This window comes from Camelina sativa, chromosome 19 (genome assembly GCF_030686135.1).
Source record: "Camelina sativa cultivar CO46 ecotype springtype chromosome 19, ASM3068613v1".
Lineage (NCBI taxonomy): Eukaryota > Viridiplantae > Streptophyta > Magnoliopsida > Brassicales > Brassicaceae > Camelina > Camelina sativa.
Genome location: NC_141898.1, coordinates 8,031,932 through 8,047,857, shown reverse-complemented (window position 1 = coordinate 8,047,857; position 15,926 = coordinate 8,031,932). Strand labels below are relative to the sequence as shown.

The 15,926-nt window shown below is 33.6% G+C and overlaps 2 protein-coding genes and 1 pseudogene across 4 annotated transcripts; all 3 read right to left on the bottom strand.

Moving 5' to 3' along the window:
* Positions 1-718: 718 nt before the first annotated feature.
* On the bottom strand, positions 719-3,072 carry LOC104765555 (uncharacterized). 2 transcript variants are annotated; one of them, XM_010489284.3, is made up of 3 exons: positions 2,648-3,072; positions 1,275-2,072; positions 719-1,194 (listed from the first exon to the last, which is right to left on the bottom strand). In XM_010489284.3, exons 2-3 carry the CDS (start codon positions 1,726-1,728, stop codon positions 989-991), a joined length of 660 nt encoding a protein of 219 aa, XP_010487586.1. In that variant the 5' UTR covers positions 1,729-2,072; positions 2,648-3,072; the 3' UTR covers positions 719-988. The 2 variants fall into 2 exon arrangements, with proteins under 2 accessions (XP_010487586.1, XP_010487587.1); XM_010489285.3 differs by having other exon boundaries at positions 2,180-2,978.
* A 1,592-nt stretch (positions 3,073-4,664) lies between these two features.
* On the bottom strand, positions 4,665-5,609 carry LOC104765556 (uncharacterized). The gene has a single exon (XM_019241531.2). The coding sequence runs from the start codon at positions 5,462-5,464 to the stop codon at positions 4,946-4,948; it is 519 nt and encodes a 172-aa protein (XP_019097076.2). The 5' UTR covers positions 5,465-5,609; the 3' UTR covers positions 4,665-4,945.
* A 5,171-nt stretch (positions 5,610-10,780) lies between these two features.
* Positions 10,781-15,034, bottom strand: LOC104767568 (uncharacterized; annotated as a pseudogene). Its single transcript, XR_015590485.1, has 3 exons — positions 14,810-15,034; positions 11,161-14,723; positions 10,781-11,089 (listed from the first exon to the last, which is right to left on the bottom strand). The product of XR_015590485.1 is annotated as an uncharacterized LOC104767568 (transcript).
* Between the last annotated feature and the right edge of the window lie 892 nt (positions 15,035-15,926).

The following is a 15,926-nucleotide window of genomic DNA, read 5'->3' as shown; positions in this document are numbered from 1 at the left end:
GTCCGTTCTCTCTTTCCCTACTAAATTCATCATTTTTCTGAAAGCAGAATTGGTTTTGTATGACTATTGTTTTCCGGCTAGCCAAAAAGAAGAATAGTCTACTACTACTACAACTCACACATGTACAGTATCGAAGTTAAACATAGAATAAGATATGAAAATACCATTAGATGTTTTGTTGACGTTCAGACTAACGATTTACAAATTACTATCTTTAGGTTAAAGTTTCACTTTAATTCAGTTGAGGAGTAATAGAGTGAGTGAGACTAAACGGATTTAGGAGTTAATGGGCCTTAATTAAAGGGCCTACGAAGCATCCGCAGACAGCAACGAAACAGAAATAATAGACGTTTGAAATACACACACACACAAACACACGTGAAATCACATGTTCAAGTAATTTTGGCACAGCATTAATAGTGGTGTCTCTCTACTATTACCTCAGTGGACTGTTTAGATACAGCCACATGGATTCTGTTCCCAAATATATACATTTTGTTATTTTTAATACTAATGTAATTGATTTCAAATTTTCTACTCCAACGCAACCATCGTTAACATGTGATCTACATTATTAAAAAAATAAAACTATACCAATAATGTTGAACTCATATTTCTTTTTATGTTTTGATTTCGTCAAAATCTGGATACTATTTTGCAACAAATCTACTAAAATGATCTCAGTTTTGTATTATAATCCTATATACAATAAGAGATATAACTGAATAACATAACACTGATTTTATTATTATTAGTAACCTTATAGTTCTCTCTCAGTTTATTCAAGAAAACGACACAAAACTAATCTTTACCCACATCGAATAATTAATCATCACAGCCGCTGAGAAAGCAGCCGATTCTATTTTTTCCCCCAAAAAATTATCGGTATGATATATGAGTACATGGTTCACCGACAATCTAAACCGATAAATGGTTTGATCAAACCAGTATATGGGACTTTCCAATCCTAAAACCTTTTTGTTGCGGTTCACTGCGAACTCTTCTTTTCATTCTCCAAACCGGAAACCGGTTTTAGTAAACTACGAGGATATCTGTGTGCTAAAGCCGGTCCGGTATAACCTCCATCCGGTTCACTCGCCGACGGATTACCCGCATATTGAACCGAAACAAACCCACCGTTGGCTTTTCCGGCGTCTACTAAGTGAGGTTTCCCGGCTGCTCTCGGTGACAATCCTGAAAATTTCAACAAATTTAAGGTTAACCAAAATTGATAATCTCCAAAACGCAATCGCAATTGTTAAACCAAATCATACCTTGGAAAACGAGTACGAAGCAGAAAATAGCGGTGAAAAGAGTGGCCAATACATTGCCGAGAGAAGAAGCCGCAGACGCAGCTTTGGCCGCTCTCGATTTCTTCAACGCTCTCATGCGTTCGATCCTAGCGCGTTTCAGCATCGCCAATTCAGCGATCTCTCTGATAAGTTTCTGATCCGCTGCGTCAAGAGACGGTCCACGCGGCGGCCGCGGGGGCTTGGACGCGGATTTCTTGCGTTTCTCCTTGCGATCACTCCTCCCCCATCCCGGTTTACTGATCCCACATTGAACCGGACTTGCATCATTCTCTAACGAACCGACGACAGATTCTTCTCCGGTTTTAACCGGTTTGTTATCCGGAGACATGGGCTTCTCCGGTGATTTTGTATAAACATTGTCGCAATCAACCATCCCTTTCTCGAGATCAACATCGAATTCAAGACTCATTCCCATTATCTCAACCAGATTAAGACAAGACTCCAAAACAAACCAAAGTATCTCACTTTAGATCAGACTGGAAGCTGAAGAAACAAAACCTCAACGACTCCTCATCACCCTAAGAGACGATCTAGGATGACTTGAATCTGTCTGTAATCAAGGTCAAGATCTGTTCCCAACAGAGACGAAAGAACACACACACAATATACGCAAAAATGTGGTGTCTATATTATGTGAGTTTGCTTTTACTTTATGTGACGGCTTTTAATAGGCAAAGCAAGTAAACAATGTATTACAGCTAACGCCTCCTCTCTCCAGAGATAATGTAATCTCACAATAATAATAATAATAATAATAATCTGCAAAAAAAAAAAAATCAACAATCGATAAAAAAGATTAAAGAAAATATAACTTTAATGGGTTAATCATATAGAGTGTAGTAGAAATATGGATAATTAGTAATTACCGAATCAAAAACCACGTGGTTGGGAATAAGAAAAAGGTAGAGAATGGGATTTAAAAGAGGAGAGTTTTGAAGTTTGGTTGGATGTTTTAAGTTCAGATACTGTTAAAAAAAAGTAGTAGGTAATTTTATTATAGTAAGTGCATTGATTCGAAATATAAAAATTTCTTTAAAAAGAAATAAATAATTATTGCTTAATCTCGGGCATGAAGCAAGGAACACAGCTGTGTTTTTCCTTTTTTCCAATGCCGTGACTTAGGGGGGAAAAACATATTAAAAACTTTAAAATAAAAAATGAATATTCTTAAACGAATCGAATTCGAAAACCCAGATTAGAAATGCTGAGTGTGATGATGATGAGTATTGAAAGATTGATTTCAGAACAGAGTCAGATTAGAAACTCTGAACGAAATGAAATGGGTGTGTGTGAATAAAATAGGAAATATATTTGAACGTTTTTTTTAAGGCTACCTTGAAACGAAAGCGAAGGGAGACCCAGATCCGATACTGAAGAGATGAGCAGAGAGACCGAGGAGAAAATGGCGGATTAATTTCTCCCACTTCAGACCGTTTCCAACTAAATCAAGAAGACAAATGAATATACAGTACACACATTCGTCGAAGTTTCCAACTCTTTTTCTTTTCTTTTTTCAGGAGAGAGATCGCGAAATATATAGATAGGATTATTAATCTGAAATATTCTCTGGATTTTGAAAACGAATTGAATAAAATTAAATTAATTAATAAATAAATAAAAAAGACAGAAGATTTGAATTCGAAACAGATATAGGAACTGTAATGTGTGTTCGGACATGTGTTGTTGTTCTAAATATACTAGCTGAGATAATACGCATGTGAGCTTTTTTTTGCTCCAGCAGCGAAGCTTCAACGTCACCGACGCATTGACATGGCCCAAATATTCTTTTATTCTAACTTTGATCCCCATTATTTTATTTTCTTTTACGTTTTGCACCCGTTTATTATTATTATTATTATATTCGTTGCTCTTCGAAGGCGCGTTCTATAAATATTTCGTTCATAAAAGATATTTATTTTTTGGTTTTTTTCATGAATACAAAACTAAGTTTTGTTAACTTATGTAGAAAATTATAAGAACAACAAAATTCAAGACTAGTCGAGAACAGATTTGAAATAGACGAAGACAAATACAAAGACGACATATATTGTCATAATTTGAAGGAAAAAAGTTTGGACCCATTTTGATCGCTATAAATCTATCTGGCCCAGTTTACAAATATGTGAAAATGACGACTTCAACACAACAAAAGCGGTTCCCTCAACTGCCTCCTCCACTTATATATTTCCAATTTAAGTCCCTTAACTATTTATACTTTTCGATTTAACCCCTAAAAGATTTCTGATTACGAGAACCACCCCCACCTAACAAAGTTGGTCAACATCTTTTCTTTTTTTTCTTTTTTCTTTTGTCTTTTCGCAGTCAAATTCAGCAACAACCTTTGTTTTGTCACACTTTCTTTTTTTTTTTTTTTTTAATTCGTTCTAAATCCATATATCATTAGTTCATAAATTAGTACATGTTTATTAAAGGATGTGAATATGATACATTTTTTTTTTTAATTCTTGCGCAATTCCATTCCATTATATTCTAGGTAACAGTTTGAAGTTTCCAAATGAAATCAATAATCATAGAGGAAATCATAAGGCATGGAGGTGTCTGATTGGTAGGGAGCTCTACACATCCCACTTACAGACAACATTAATTTCAATCGGTCCATTTCCTAAACAATACCGTGGCCCCATGAATCTGACTTGTTACACAAACGCACCCTTACCGTCGTCTATTAACACGTTTATTATCCTTTCATTGTGATATAAATTTATCTCTTCTGCCGTCAACAATTCACACTAGTCATTTTTATATTTTTAAATCTTTATACTTTACCGTTACCCATCATGAACTTTTTTGAAAAATAAATAAGTTTAAATAAGTATATATTGAGTTTTGTGCCCAAATAAATCTTGAATCTTGAAACGTTTTCTTTAAATCCTATACAAGGAGAAACTATGTAAAGAGAGAGACACGTGCAGGTGATCTTTTTGGGTTGACGAAGACCAGACGGTTCAGGTTCTGAGTTCTGACTGCCAGACAGTTAGTTGAGTCGGCAACTCCGTAAAAGGTTTAGGGCCCGTACGTGGTCAACGGATATTAATCTATTGGGCCGAAAAGCCCGTTTTCCACGTAATGTTGGTAAAAAAAAATTCGACCAGCCTACTACGTTGTACTTGCCTACTAGTACTTGGGTGTGACACAATCACATGATACCACGAGTACAACCACTAAATTTTATGTGTTGGTCTGAAAGTTATACAACTATGATGTTTCTTTATTCCTTCAAACCATTCTTCAATCCGTGCATGTTATTTATCACTTGAGCTATCAGCTATGCGCCTATGCCTATACTAATTCTTTTGTGTTGTTCCAGTTTTATTAGACGTCTCCAAAATATTTTATAGTAAAAGTGGAAGGAACCAATAAGTGGGATAAAGAAGGTACATATGATTAGTACAAAGTGCTATTATAAGTAAAGTAAATGGTGCATGGTACAATCTATATATATGCCAATGCATATGATTTCTAATAATGGAAAGTGTAACCACATCGTCTCTCTTCAATATCAAAAGAAGAGTGATTTACACAATATACAAGATGTATATGTGACGACAAAACATCGATCACTTTATTGTTGTATGTTCCTATATCATGTAAAAATAAGCAATAAGAATGATTTAGGGTGAGTCACCGTTACTATCGCCACCGTATCCGCTTCCATACCCTTCACCATATCCACTTCCATAGCCCGATCCATTTCCACGGCTACCACCACCTCCTCCTCCTCCACCGCCTCCGCCTCCGCCTCCTCTGCCACCACCGCCACTTCCATATCCCGAGCCGCTTCCATAACCTGACCCATATCCAGAACCTCCGTTACCGCCTCCACCTCCACCGCCTTTACCGCCACCTCCACCTCCACCGCTACCGTTTCCTCCTCCATAACCACTACCGGATCCATACCCTGAACCGTAACCACTCCCTGAACCTGACCCTTCTCCTCCGCCCCCTCCTCCGCCTCCACCGCCACCGCCACCACCCCCTCCTCCGCCACCGTTTCCTCCACCGGAACCTGAACCATACCCGGAACCTGAACCGGACCCTCTACCAAGAGCTTTTGGTGATCTAGCTGCTAAACAAACGTCAAAAACAACTAAAACCAAGAAGGCAGCTCCTAGGAACCTGAGGCTTCCCATATTCACAACTTCTTAATTATGAACCAAGCTATATTAGCCACTAATAAAAAGATCGTTTCTCTGTGAAAGTTTTAAATATAGAGAGCTAGCTAGAGAAGCCGTATGTGATGTAATCAATTGATGGTCTATGTAGAGAATGTTGGTTTGCTTAGGTATTTATAAGGAATCGAGGATAGTGGAAACGTAAGAGTCACGTAAGTTCTAGTAGCTTCCTTATGACCAATATGTGTGAACAATGGTGAATTAAGTGGGCCTGCAACTTCTCAGTGCTCTTGTAGGTGAAGATACAGCAATCGCCACTCCTCCAATATCATCCCAAATTATATTTTAATTATATGTAGATATAGTGATTGGAACATGTGTCGTCTTCCTTACGGCTCATCTCTCTAATTCTCAGTAGTAATTATATAGGCTTAACAGACACGTATAAAATATTTCGAGTAGCACGATCCATCGACCAACATTTCCATAAGTAGATGTCACGTACGTATTATCATATTCGGAAAAAAATTCACACACGTCATAAAATATTCGCTAATAACTTATATATATACAGTATGTACAGTGTAACATGTTCAGGTACGTCAGTACGTGGCCTCTACCTTTTTCAACCTAGGGAGATAAAGAGAAGTTTGATTTTGAATAAGTATCTAGTGAGTTGTGTGACATCAAAGGGACCTCCCATTTTCTTGAATTCGCCTTCTTTACAGGGACGCGTACGCGTGAAGGAGGTCCATACTTGACTTTAGTGCATTCTTTATTAGTTCTATTGGTAAATGGTAACTGTTCTTAAAACCCACTAGCCCGTTTATAAATTTATAAATTTCAGGCCTGACTAAAATATTTGTTTTTCGCTAACAAATATTTTGGTTAAACTTTCAAAACTGAGGCCCAATGTTTCTTGTTGTTAACATATGATTTTTTTTTTGGAAAATGAATAAAAACTGTTAAATGCATAACCCAATAATAATAAAAGGATTATTATATTATCTTTGATTTGCTATTATTAGGATTAATAACATTACAATTTAAAATAATACGAGCATAGGAAATACTGGAAACAATTGAAACAGGGTAACAGCAGAGTTTATAAACTTGGTAGATCATGCGTGTGTTTTAAATTAATCTCTACTCTAATCTGATGCACGGTCAAAGTCGTCTGACCACCATTCCGATCTCAGAACTGAAACAATATGGTAGGGAATGGTTACACCATTAAGTGAGTTATTCAAATAAAAAATAGAAAACGAGTGATATGTCACCATTTACAATTTCATTTATCAATTTGGGTTTTGTTTCATTAAAAAAATTGTACGCAACACATGCATAATTACACATAAAAGATGAAAAACACATTTCAATTTTTCAATGTAAACAATACCATGCGTTTTTTTGCAAATCCTCACCCATAGTTAATAATATCATTTAATAATGATAAAACATGTGTATAAAATTAAACATACAACACAAAATATTATCATACACAATTTCTTTTATATCACTTAAAAAATTAAGTTTTTTTTTTCCTTTTTTCATTCAAGTATCCATTATTATTTGAAAGTATTTTTTATAGTTGACTTATTATTATTAGTTCAAAAGATTATGAATTTAAATGTATATTTATGTAATTAAGTTATGTTTTAGCAAATAACTTCTTTTTTTGACAAGTTTTAGCAAATAACTAATAAATGCAATATAATTATTTGAAACAAACAATGAATAGCTTATTAGATTAGATTATACTTAATATTATTATTATGATTTTTCAGTAATATGCAAATATCATAAATACTAAATTATGTGTAAATATAATCAATTTAGCGATATATATGTATATTTCATGAACCACAATTACATTTTTTTACCAGTCAAACATTCTATTGTAAACCGCAAATAGTTTTTTTCACCAATCACTTTTTATTATATACCGCTTATTTTGTATAAACCGCAATTGTCCTGCAACCCGCATGTACCGCAGTTGATCTGTACCGCACTCTAAAACCATTTTTCCGGCACAACTAAATACGCAGTCACCATTCGGACACTAAACCAGCATCTTTTAAGAAAAATGTCAATGTAGATTTTTATTATAATAATAATTAAATATCTTTTTATTTACCTTACACAGAAGCTTCATTAGACCATCGATTCCCCACTCGGAAATGAATGGAAGCATTATGACCGAAGCCACTTGTGAAGTGGATCTTTATATGTTGATTGTTCACTTACACAAGATGAAATAGATTAATGAGTTTTAAAAAAAAAAACAGATAAATTATTTTATCAAAAAGAATAAAAACCATAGACAGCTATAAGCAAACAAAAGGGAGAAAGAGAAGCACAACTAGGGTTTTAAAACAAGTGGCTTGTTTTTCATATTTTTATATTTTTAAAAATAATCAGTATTTATATGGCAATAATAAACGTGTATACATATATTGTTTATATAGTATGACAAAGCCTTAATAATAGAAAGAAAATGTTTGCAAAAAGGAAAATATTATAGAAAGAAAATTTTCTTTATCAAAAATATTGAAAACAACAATTTTTCTTAGTATATTTATTTCTTGTTTTTGTGCTTATATTGTTAAATTCTTTTTTGATAATTTGTTTCTCTAACAAAAATTTAGATTAAAAATAATAAGTTTGTTGAATACTTTTTTCCAACAATTTTTTAGTATCTTTTTAGAATATATATAATTTACAAATAATCTCTATTTTAATTAATATGAATTTTGTACCGCAAATTATTTTTTACCAATCAAACATTATTTTGTACCGCTTATTTTGGAGTAACTGCACTTGTCCCGCAAATACATTTGTCCCGCACGTACCGCAGTTGAACCGTACCGTACTAGCAAATTTTTTGTTCTACACTACTAAATCAGCGGTTACCATTCAGATCCATATATGTTGTAAAAACATTACTGTTCTTAGTTGGGATTTTTCGCGGTTTTTTGGGATTTTTGTTGTTGTTGTCGTTGTCGTCATTGTTTTTGGAATACTAAGGGGGAGGTATTGATTTAGGATTTAGAAAGAATTTTAATGACTTTATGTTTTTGCTGATTGTTAGAATCATAGAAATTTGAAAGTTAAAAATAAAGGATTCTAAAGAGATTGTTTAGGAAGTTTTTTAAAATCTTGATGATTTGTTTTTTCTAATCTTATAAAATCTTTCTATTTGAAAGAGATTGTTTAGGAAGTTTTTTAAAATCTTGATGATTTGTTTTTTCTAATCTTGTAAAATCTTTCTATTTGATGAAAGAGTTTTCGTAACTTTTGTTATGAAGAAAATAATATAAAATCCTAAACCAATAACATAAAATTTGAATTCATTAACAATCCAAGATTCTTTTGTTTTACTTGAATAACATAAAATTTTTAATGACTTTATAAAACTCTTAATCCAATAACACTAGATTTATCAAGATTTTAGATAACTTTTTACAAATCCACAACCAATAACACCAAATTTTTAAAGAGTTTTTAAAAGTCTTGATTGAATAACAACATATTTTACCTAATTTTTAAAGTTATTAATTTTTTTTTTAAATCTTAAACCAATACCTCTCCTAATAATATAATCAAGAATAAAGAATTTATATTATCATATTCATAGTTATTTAAAATTGTTAATATTTTCGTGTTTTACGGCTTTTTGGAAAACTAGACAGGGCAGGGTCCTACCCACGTGCGTTTTAAAGAGCTGTGGACAAATGTTTTTCTCTTTTCTATGTCTTGTAGACAAATTAACGAGTCTCTCTTCTTTTCTACTCTTTCCTACAAATAAATAATAGTATGACATAGTGTAACTGCTTTCTCTGATTGAGTAATCGGTAGTAATTAGGATTTAAGGTAAACATAATAGTTTACGAACGTATTTAGTTTTGCACAAAAAAAAAGGAACGTAATTTAGTAAATGATTTGTGAAAAAAAAAATCGTAACCGAAGGGTGAATGGTAGGGAATGTCAAATTTCGAGTGTGAGAATTATATATAGTGTTAAAAAAGTATAGATTATGTTGATTAATATGAAACTTGACATAACATTCGTCCGGGAAAAAAAAACCCAAGAAACAGATTATAATAGAGTTATCACCAGCATTACGGATTCATGACCACGTTTAAGAAAATCATTCGATTATTTCGGCAAACTTTGCTTTCTCATAACAAGATATTAGTGTTGTTGATATGTATTTATGTAACATATGAACTAGACATATATAGATGCATGATTGGTTGGAGTTTATTTTTATTTTTATTTAATCACGCTTTTGGCTATAAACTTGGAAAATGATAAACTAGTAAAAAAGTGAAGAATTCGACACCTTGCTGGTGCATGTTTCTAGAAAGCTAGTTTATAACTAATCAAGGTTAGATTATGATTATTGTACAACGTTACTTAATGTTTAGGGATCTAATTGCCACCCAATAATTGATTTTTCAAGATGTGCCTTTTCTTTAAAGATAATTCTAGAGGACGAAGGAAAGAACAAACCACAACTTGTATCGTTAGCGTGTGAACCTCGTGCCATATTGCCTTTTTAGGCCTTCATAGATACATTAATGGCAACTTAAATTATCGCCTAGCATTGATTAGTTTCATGTCATATATTAATCACTAGTTCTTCGTCTTTACAACTAACTATATAACAAAAACAAGTACTTCAACTACTACTACTACACCATATTGATTTAGATGTATGTGCATTATTGTAAGTGTACCCCACTTCTAATTTTTATCTGATTAATTACTAGAAATCTTCATATTTAGACTTTGAGAGTCTGATTAGTTAGACTTTAGAGTCCTAATTGATCATATTGACATCTATTTTTCAGCATTGCATGGTTCATAATTGGCCGTCTAGGATTATAGGAAGATGAACTTTTGGCATTATCTAGCGATACTTTATTCACTTTTAGAGCGTCTTCATCGAAACCCTAATATGTTGAATTGTTGTTTTGTAGACTTTAGAAATCCCCCAAAAAATATTAAGATAAGAAATACAAATTATGACAATCGTTCTATTGGTGGGAGAAATAGTTTACAAAAATCGAGAGTGACATTAAAAATCCAACTCTTTTATAAATAAGTACAAATAAACACTACAAAAAAGACGCCATTCAACGTCAGTTGGTTTAGAGGTTAACGTCGGTATTTAACCGACTTAATTATATTGACGTCGGTTTTATAAGCGACGTGTTAGCGTTTAACGTAAAAGTAATTTACTTCAGTTGTTAAAACGACGTAAACTTTAACGACATAAAATTAGCGTCAGTTCTCTAATTATTAGCGTCAGTTAATAAAACGAAATAGTTAATGTCACTAAATTAACCGACGTTATCTGCCTTTGTTTTATTACCAGTTTATTAGTTTATTATATTTATTTATTATATAAATAAAAAATCGCAGGAAACTAAAATTAAGAAAGACAATTGCCGTGTATAGAAACTTTCTGAAAAATATAAAAATCCTCAAAAAGAATTCACAATCTGCCCATCTGCTCTTCAAGGTTTTAAACTGTGGTCTTTGAAAGAAGTGACCAACTTACATCTGCATTCGGATTGGAGATAAGCACGTATCATGAGTCTAGCATTACGTCAACACCCACCTGAGGATATGCCACTGGAAAAAGATATGAATCAACCATATTAAAGAAGTCAACACATAGAGTTGCTATAATGTAATCCACATACCTGAAACCTCTTATATTTTCAAGATCTTCTATTTGCCTCACTAATCTAATATTAGAAATATTATCTGATATAATCATTAAACTTTGAACAGGAGGATGAGATTCTTCAATGATAACTTCAGGAGGAATTTCATCTGAAATAGTAGGATCACCCATATCATACAAGCCTCTTGGTTGGACGTGTACAACAACACTCCATTCTTTTTCTTGTGGATCTTCCACATAGTAAACCAATCTTGCCTGAGAAGCCAGGACATAAGGCTCATCTTCTTCACCATTTCCAGTGTGAATTCAACGAGAGAAATTTACCATAGTATGACCAAAATCATCCTTCTTATACCCTCTAGCATCACGAGTATCAACCCATTTACATTTGAATAATATAACTCTAAATGAGTCATAGTAGTTCAATTCCAGAATTTCAGTTAATTTCCCATAGTACGAAACATCTCCGGCTCCAGGATTAAGATCACGTGAACTAGCATAACTAATGGTTTCAGCTGAGACAAAAATTCCACTATTCTGAGTTCTTAGGTCTTGCTCCCTTTCTATAGTTCTAAACTTGAAGCCATTGATGTTATATGCTGAGAACTTTAAAACCGTACTAGATGGACCAAATGCAAGGCAACATATATCAGCAGAAATACCAACAAAATCACTATGATAATTAACCATAATCACGAAAATATTTTCAGATTAAAGTAGAAAACTTACTTGCGATAGTCATCTAAGAAATAACTATTGACTAAGATATATCGGTGAGCTTGTTGTCGTTCTATAGGACTAAGTGTATCCATTCTAGAAGCACCAACATGTCTCCCAAGTAAAGGAAAAACATGTTGAATTTGTGATTCAGGACCTAAGTCATGCTCAGCCATAGGGTGATCATCCACTCTACCTAATACGATTAAATCGTGTTTCTACTCCATCAAGATACATAGAGCAAAACGTAAGACACTCATCAGCAATATACTGCTTACAAATGGACCCTTCAGGTTGAGCTCGATTTCTGACATAATACTTAAAACGCCCAAAGGTGAAAAATGATGAAAAATGATGGAGGAAAAATCATCTCTAAATGGTACAACGTAAGTGCAATATGCTCCTGCAACTTATCCAGTTCAATAATATCCAATACCTTTGAACTTATTTCTCGAAAGAAGCGACATAACTCTGTTACAACAAATGAGACCTCTTGTGGTAAAACGTTACGTATAGCGATAGACAACAACTGACCCATTAAGATGTGGCAATCATGACTCTTTAAACCCACCATTTTTCGTTGATTCAGATCACTACAAGTAGAAATATTTGAAGAATATCCATTCACATCATTAAGATAGTAAGAAATCTATCTTTCTCTTGTGTGGTCATTGTAAAACATGCCGGAAGATATTTTCCATTTTCATCAGACCACAACTCTTGACGAATACCAAGCTCCTGCAAATCTTTTCTAGCACTGAGATTATCTTTTGACTTGCCTTTATCATCCAAAAAGGTAAAAATGAGATTGTCAAATACGTTTTTTTCTATGTGCATCAAATCCAGATTGTGACGTAATAGAAGATGTTCCCAATAAGGGAGTTTAAAAAATATACTACTCTTTCTCCATTGATTTTTCCTAACTTCTAGCCTGCGCCGCTTCTTTCCAATATTATCTACATTCTTTCCCAAAATAACATCAACATTTTCGAGTTGCTGGAGAATAACACTTCCTGATGGTGTAATAGGAGCAACCCTTATTTCAGTAGAGCCATCAAAATGCTGCTTATCTTTCCGAAAAATATGGTTTTGAGGCAGAAACCGACGATGTCCCATGTAGCAGTTTTTCTTCCCATGGCGTAAGCGAAACTCTGCAGCATCATAATTACATGAAGGACAAGCCAATCTTGTGTATATGTTCCACCCAGATAAATTTCCAAGCCCTGGAAAATCACTGATGGTCCATAACAAAACCGCACGCATACAAAATGACTCTTTTAAAGAAGCATCATACGTTGAAACACCATCATACCATAACTCTCTTAGTTCTTGTATAAGAGGTTGAAGATAGATATCAATATCATTACCTGGCATGTGTTTTCCCGGGATTAGCATTGAAAGAATCATTGATGTATCCTTCATGGACATCCAAGGAGGAAAATTGTAAGGAAATAAAAGCACAGGCCATACACTATAGCTTGTACTCATTGAACCAAATGGATTAAACCCATCAGTTGCTAATCCTAGTCTGACATTCCTTGGATCTGATGCAAACTCTGGAAATTTTTTATTAAATGCTTTCCAAGCCTTTCCATCTCTAGGATGTCTTAGTCCACCATCTCTGTTCTCAGATTCAGCATGCCACCTCATATACTCAGCAGTTTTAGATGACATAAATAAACGCTGCAAGCGTGGTTTCAAAGGAAAATACCTAAGGACTTTAGCTGCTTGTTGTTTCTTTTTCTTCTTCTTTTTATCCTCTGTATCATTAACTGTTGTAGATGTCTTCCACCTTGATTTTTCACAGATTTTGCATGTGTTTCTAGATGCATCATCTCCCCAATACAACATGCAGTCATTGGGACACACATGAATAGTCTCATAGTTAAATCCTAACTTATGTATTATTTTCTTCATATCATTAAATGAACCTGGCAGCTTTGCATGCTCAAAAGCTTCCTTCAAGAGATCAATTAGCAGTGACATTCCTTTGTCACTTATCCTAGACATACACTTGATGTGATACAACTTAATCATCAATGATAACTTGCTGAATGTGTGGCACCCCTCATATAAAGCTTCATTACAGTCTGATAACAAATCATCAAATGCCTCCTTTTGCTTTGAATGATCCTCCACAGGAACACTTGCAGATTCATTAAAGTTATTATTCATATCTGGGAAAACATCTTCAAGCAGATTCATAATCGGGTTTTCAGCTTGACCACCATCAGATTCAGGTTCTAATCTCACTGTTTGCTCTTGCAAATCTATTTCTTCGCCATGGAGATACCAATTTGTATACGCAGGTAGCAAACCATGACAGATTAAATCACCCTTAATCTCAACCCTAAGCTTGTATTTAACAAGACAACAGCGCTGATAAGGACATTTTACCATCTCTGTATTACAACTACCAAAAGCAAAATCCAAAAATGTTTCAACTCCACTTATGTAGTCTTGAGATAAACGATGTTTTGTTATCCAAGATTTGTCCACTTTACAGTCACTCTACGAATAGAGTAAACTAATTATCAGATAAACAAAAATATTCTGACTTCCACAGAAATGGAAATCGAACAACATAAACAATCCTACTGAAGCAAGAAGCAAGTCAAGCAAAACATGAACATGAGAATATAACATTTCGGTTCCTCTGAGCTTATATATCTAACATTTTTCACTTTCCATTGAACACAAGTATCAAACGGGAACATATAAGAAACAAAGTAGCAGCTAAATCGTACAAAAACAAAGCTCAACACTCAATCTAGATGTAGACAAGTGAATGGTACCTTAAATTTCAAATTTCAGAGAGATTCACCAAAGCTGAAAAATTGATCCTAAATATCATCACGAATCCTTCAACCAAAATTCATAATCACTGTTAGAATCGACATATTTCGTCAATAACACAACAAATTTTAAGAAATTCAAACCTTACTAACCTCTTACGGAGTTGCAGAAAACTTTTCAAATCGATATTGATGAAATCGGTGAAGGATTTGGGATTCGTTGAGACTTGAGACTGATGAGTTATTTTAATCCAGTTAGAAATGCATAAAAACGAAAAACCCCATGATTTTGATTTTGATTGCTCTGTGTTTTCTGGGTTGAGAAACGAGAAGAAGCTTTGAAGAAGAAGAAGGTTTAATTAATTAAAAAGCTTGATTAATTTGAAGACCTTATCGGTTTTTTTCTTTTGTTTCATGTTGGGCTTTTTTGGGCCTTTTCATTTTCTAGAAACTAATCCATTCACAAATTGAAAATTTTTAGAAAATAAAATAAATGTTAACGTCGGTTAAACAACTGATGTTAATATCAGTTCCATTCTAACATTTAACGTCGGTTGAAGAACTGACTTAAAAGAACCGACGTTATTTAACGTGCTTCTTGTAGTGAAAAATCCAACTTGAACTGCATTTTGGCAACTAATTAAAACGTAAAAAGTTAATATTGACATACAAAAAAATGTTTAAAAAATTAATAATAACAAATTGATAAAACAAAAAAATTGTATATTACTCTCTTGACAACCCAACAAACTTTGTCGTCGATTGAGATGAGACAGCAGATAAATGCCCATCACTTGTTTCAATACAGCAACCAAGCGACGTACCATAATTCATATCTACATTTTCTGTTTAAATATTTGTTTTTTGTTGTTGTTACTTGTTGTGAATTTAACATTTTGTTCTTGTCGTATACGTTAGGTTCGTAAAACCATATTTCTTAATATAAGTAATTATTTCTAAACGTAATTATATTTACCATAAGAATATATCATCCAATATTTGCACAAGTAAAACAGTGACATAATTTGAAGAAAAAAAAACATTTATACCAAAGCGTGAATTTAGTTACATAATAATACTAAATTGCCTAAACCATACTATTCAGTTGGACGTATCCTTTTCCCCGATTATGAATTTTTAATTTTATTAAAAAGAAGTAGATAATCTGAGAGCACACACACGTGTGGTCCAACATGTTATGCGCTCCACGTGCGAATAAGAATGGTCAGTGCCTCAGTGGCTTCACTTGTGTATGGCTTGGAGTTTGGAC

Coding starts and splice junctions, on each gene's coding strand:
- LOC104765555 (XM_010489284.3), bottom strand. CDS start 1,728: ATGGGAATGAGTCTTGAATTCGATGTTGATCTCGAGAAAGGGATGGTT. Junction 1,195..1,274: donor CTTCGTACTCGTTTTCCAAG/GTATGATTTGGT, acceptor TGAAATTTTCAG/GATTGTCACCGAGAGCAGCC.
- LOC104765556 (XM_019241531.2), bottom strand. CDS start 5,464: ATGGGAAGCCTCAGGTTCCTAGGAGCTGCCTTCTTGGTTTTAGTTGTT.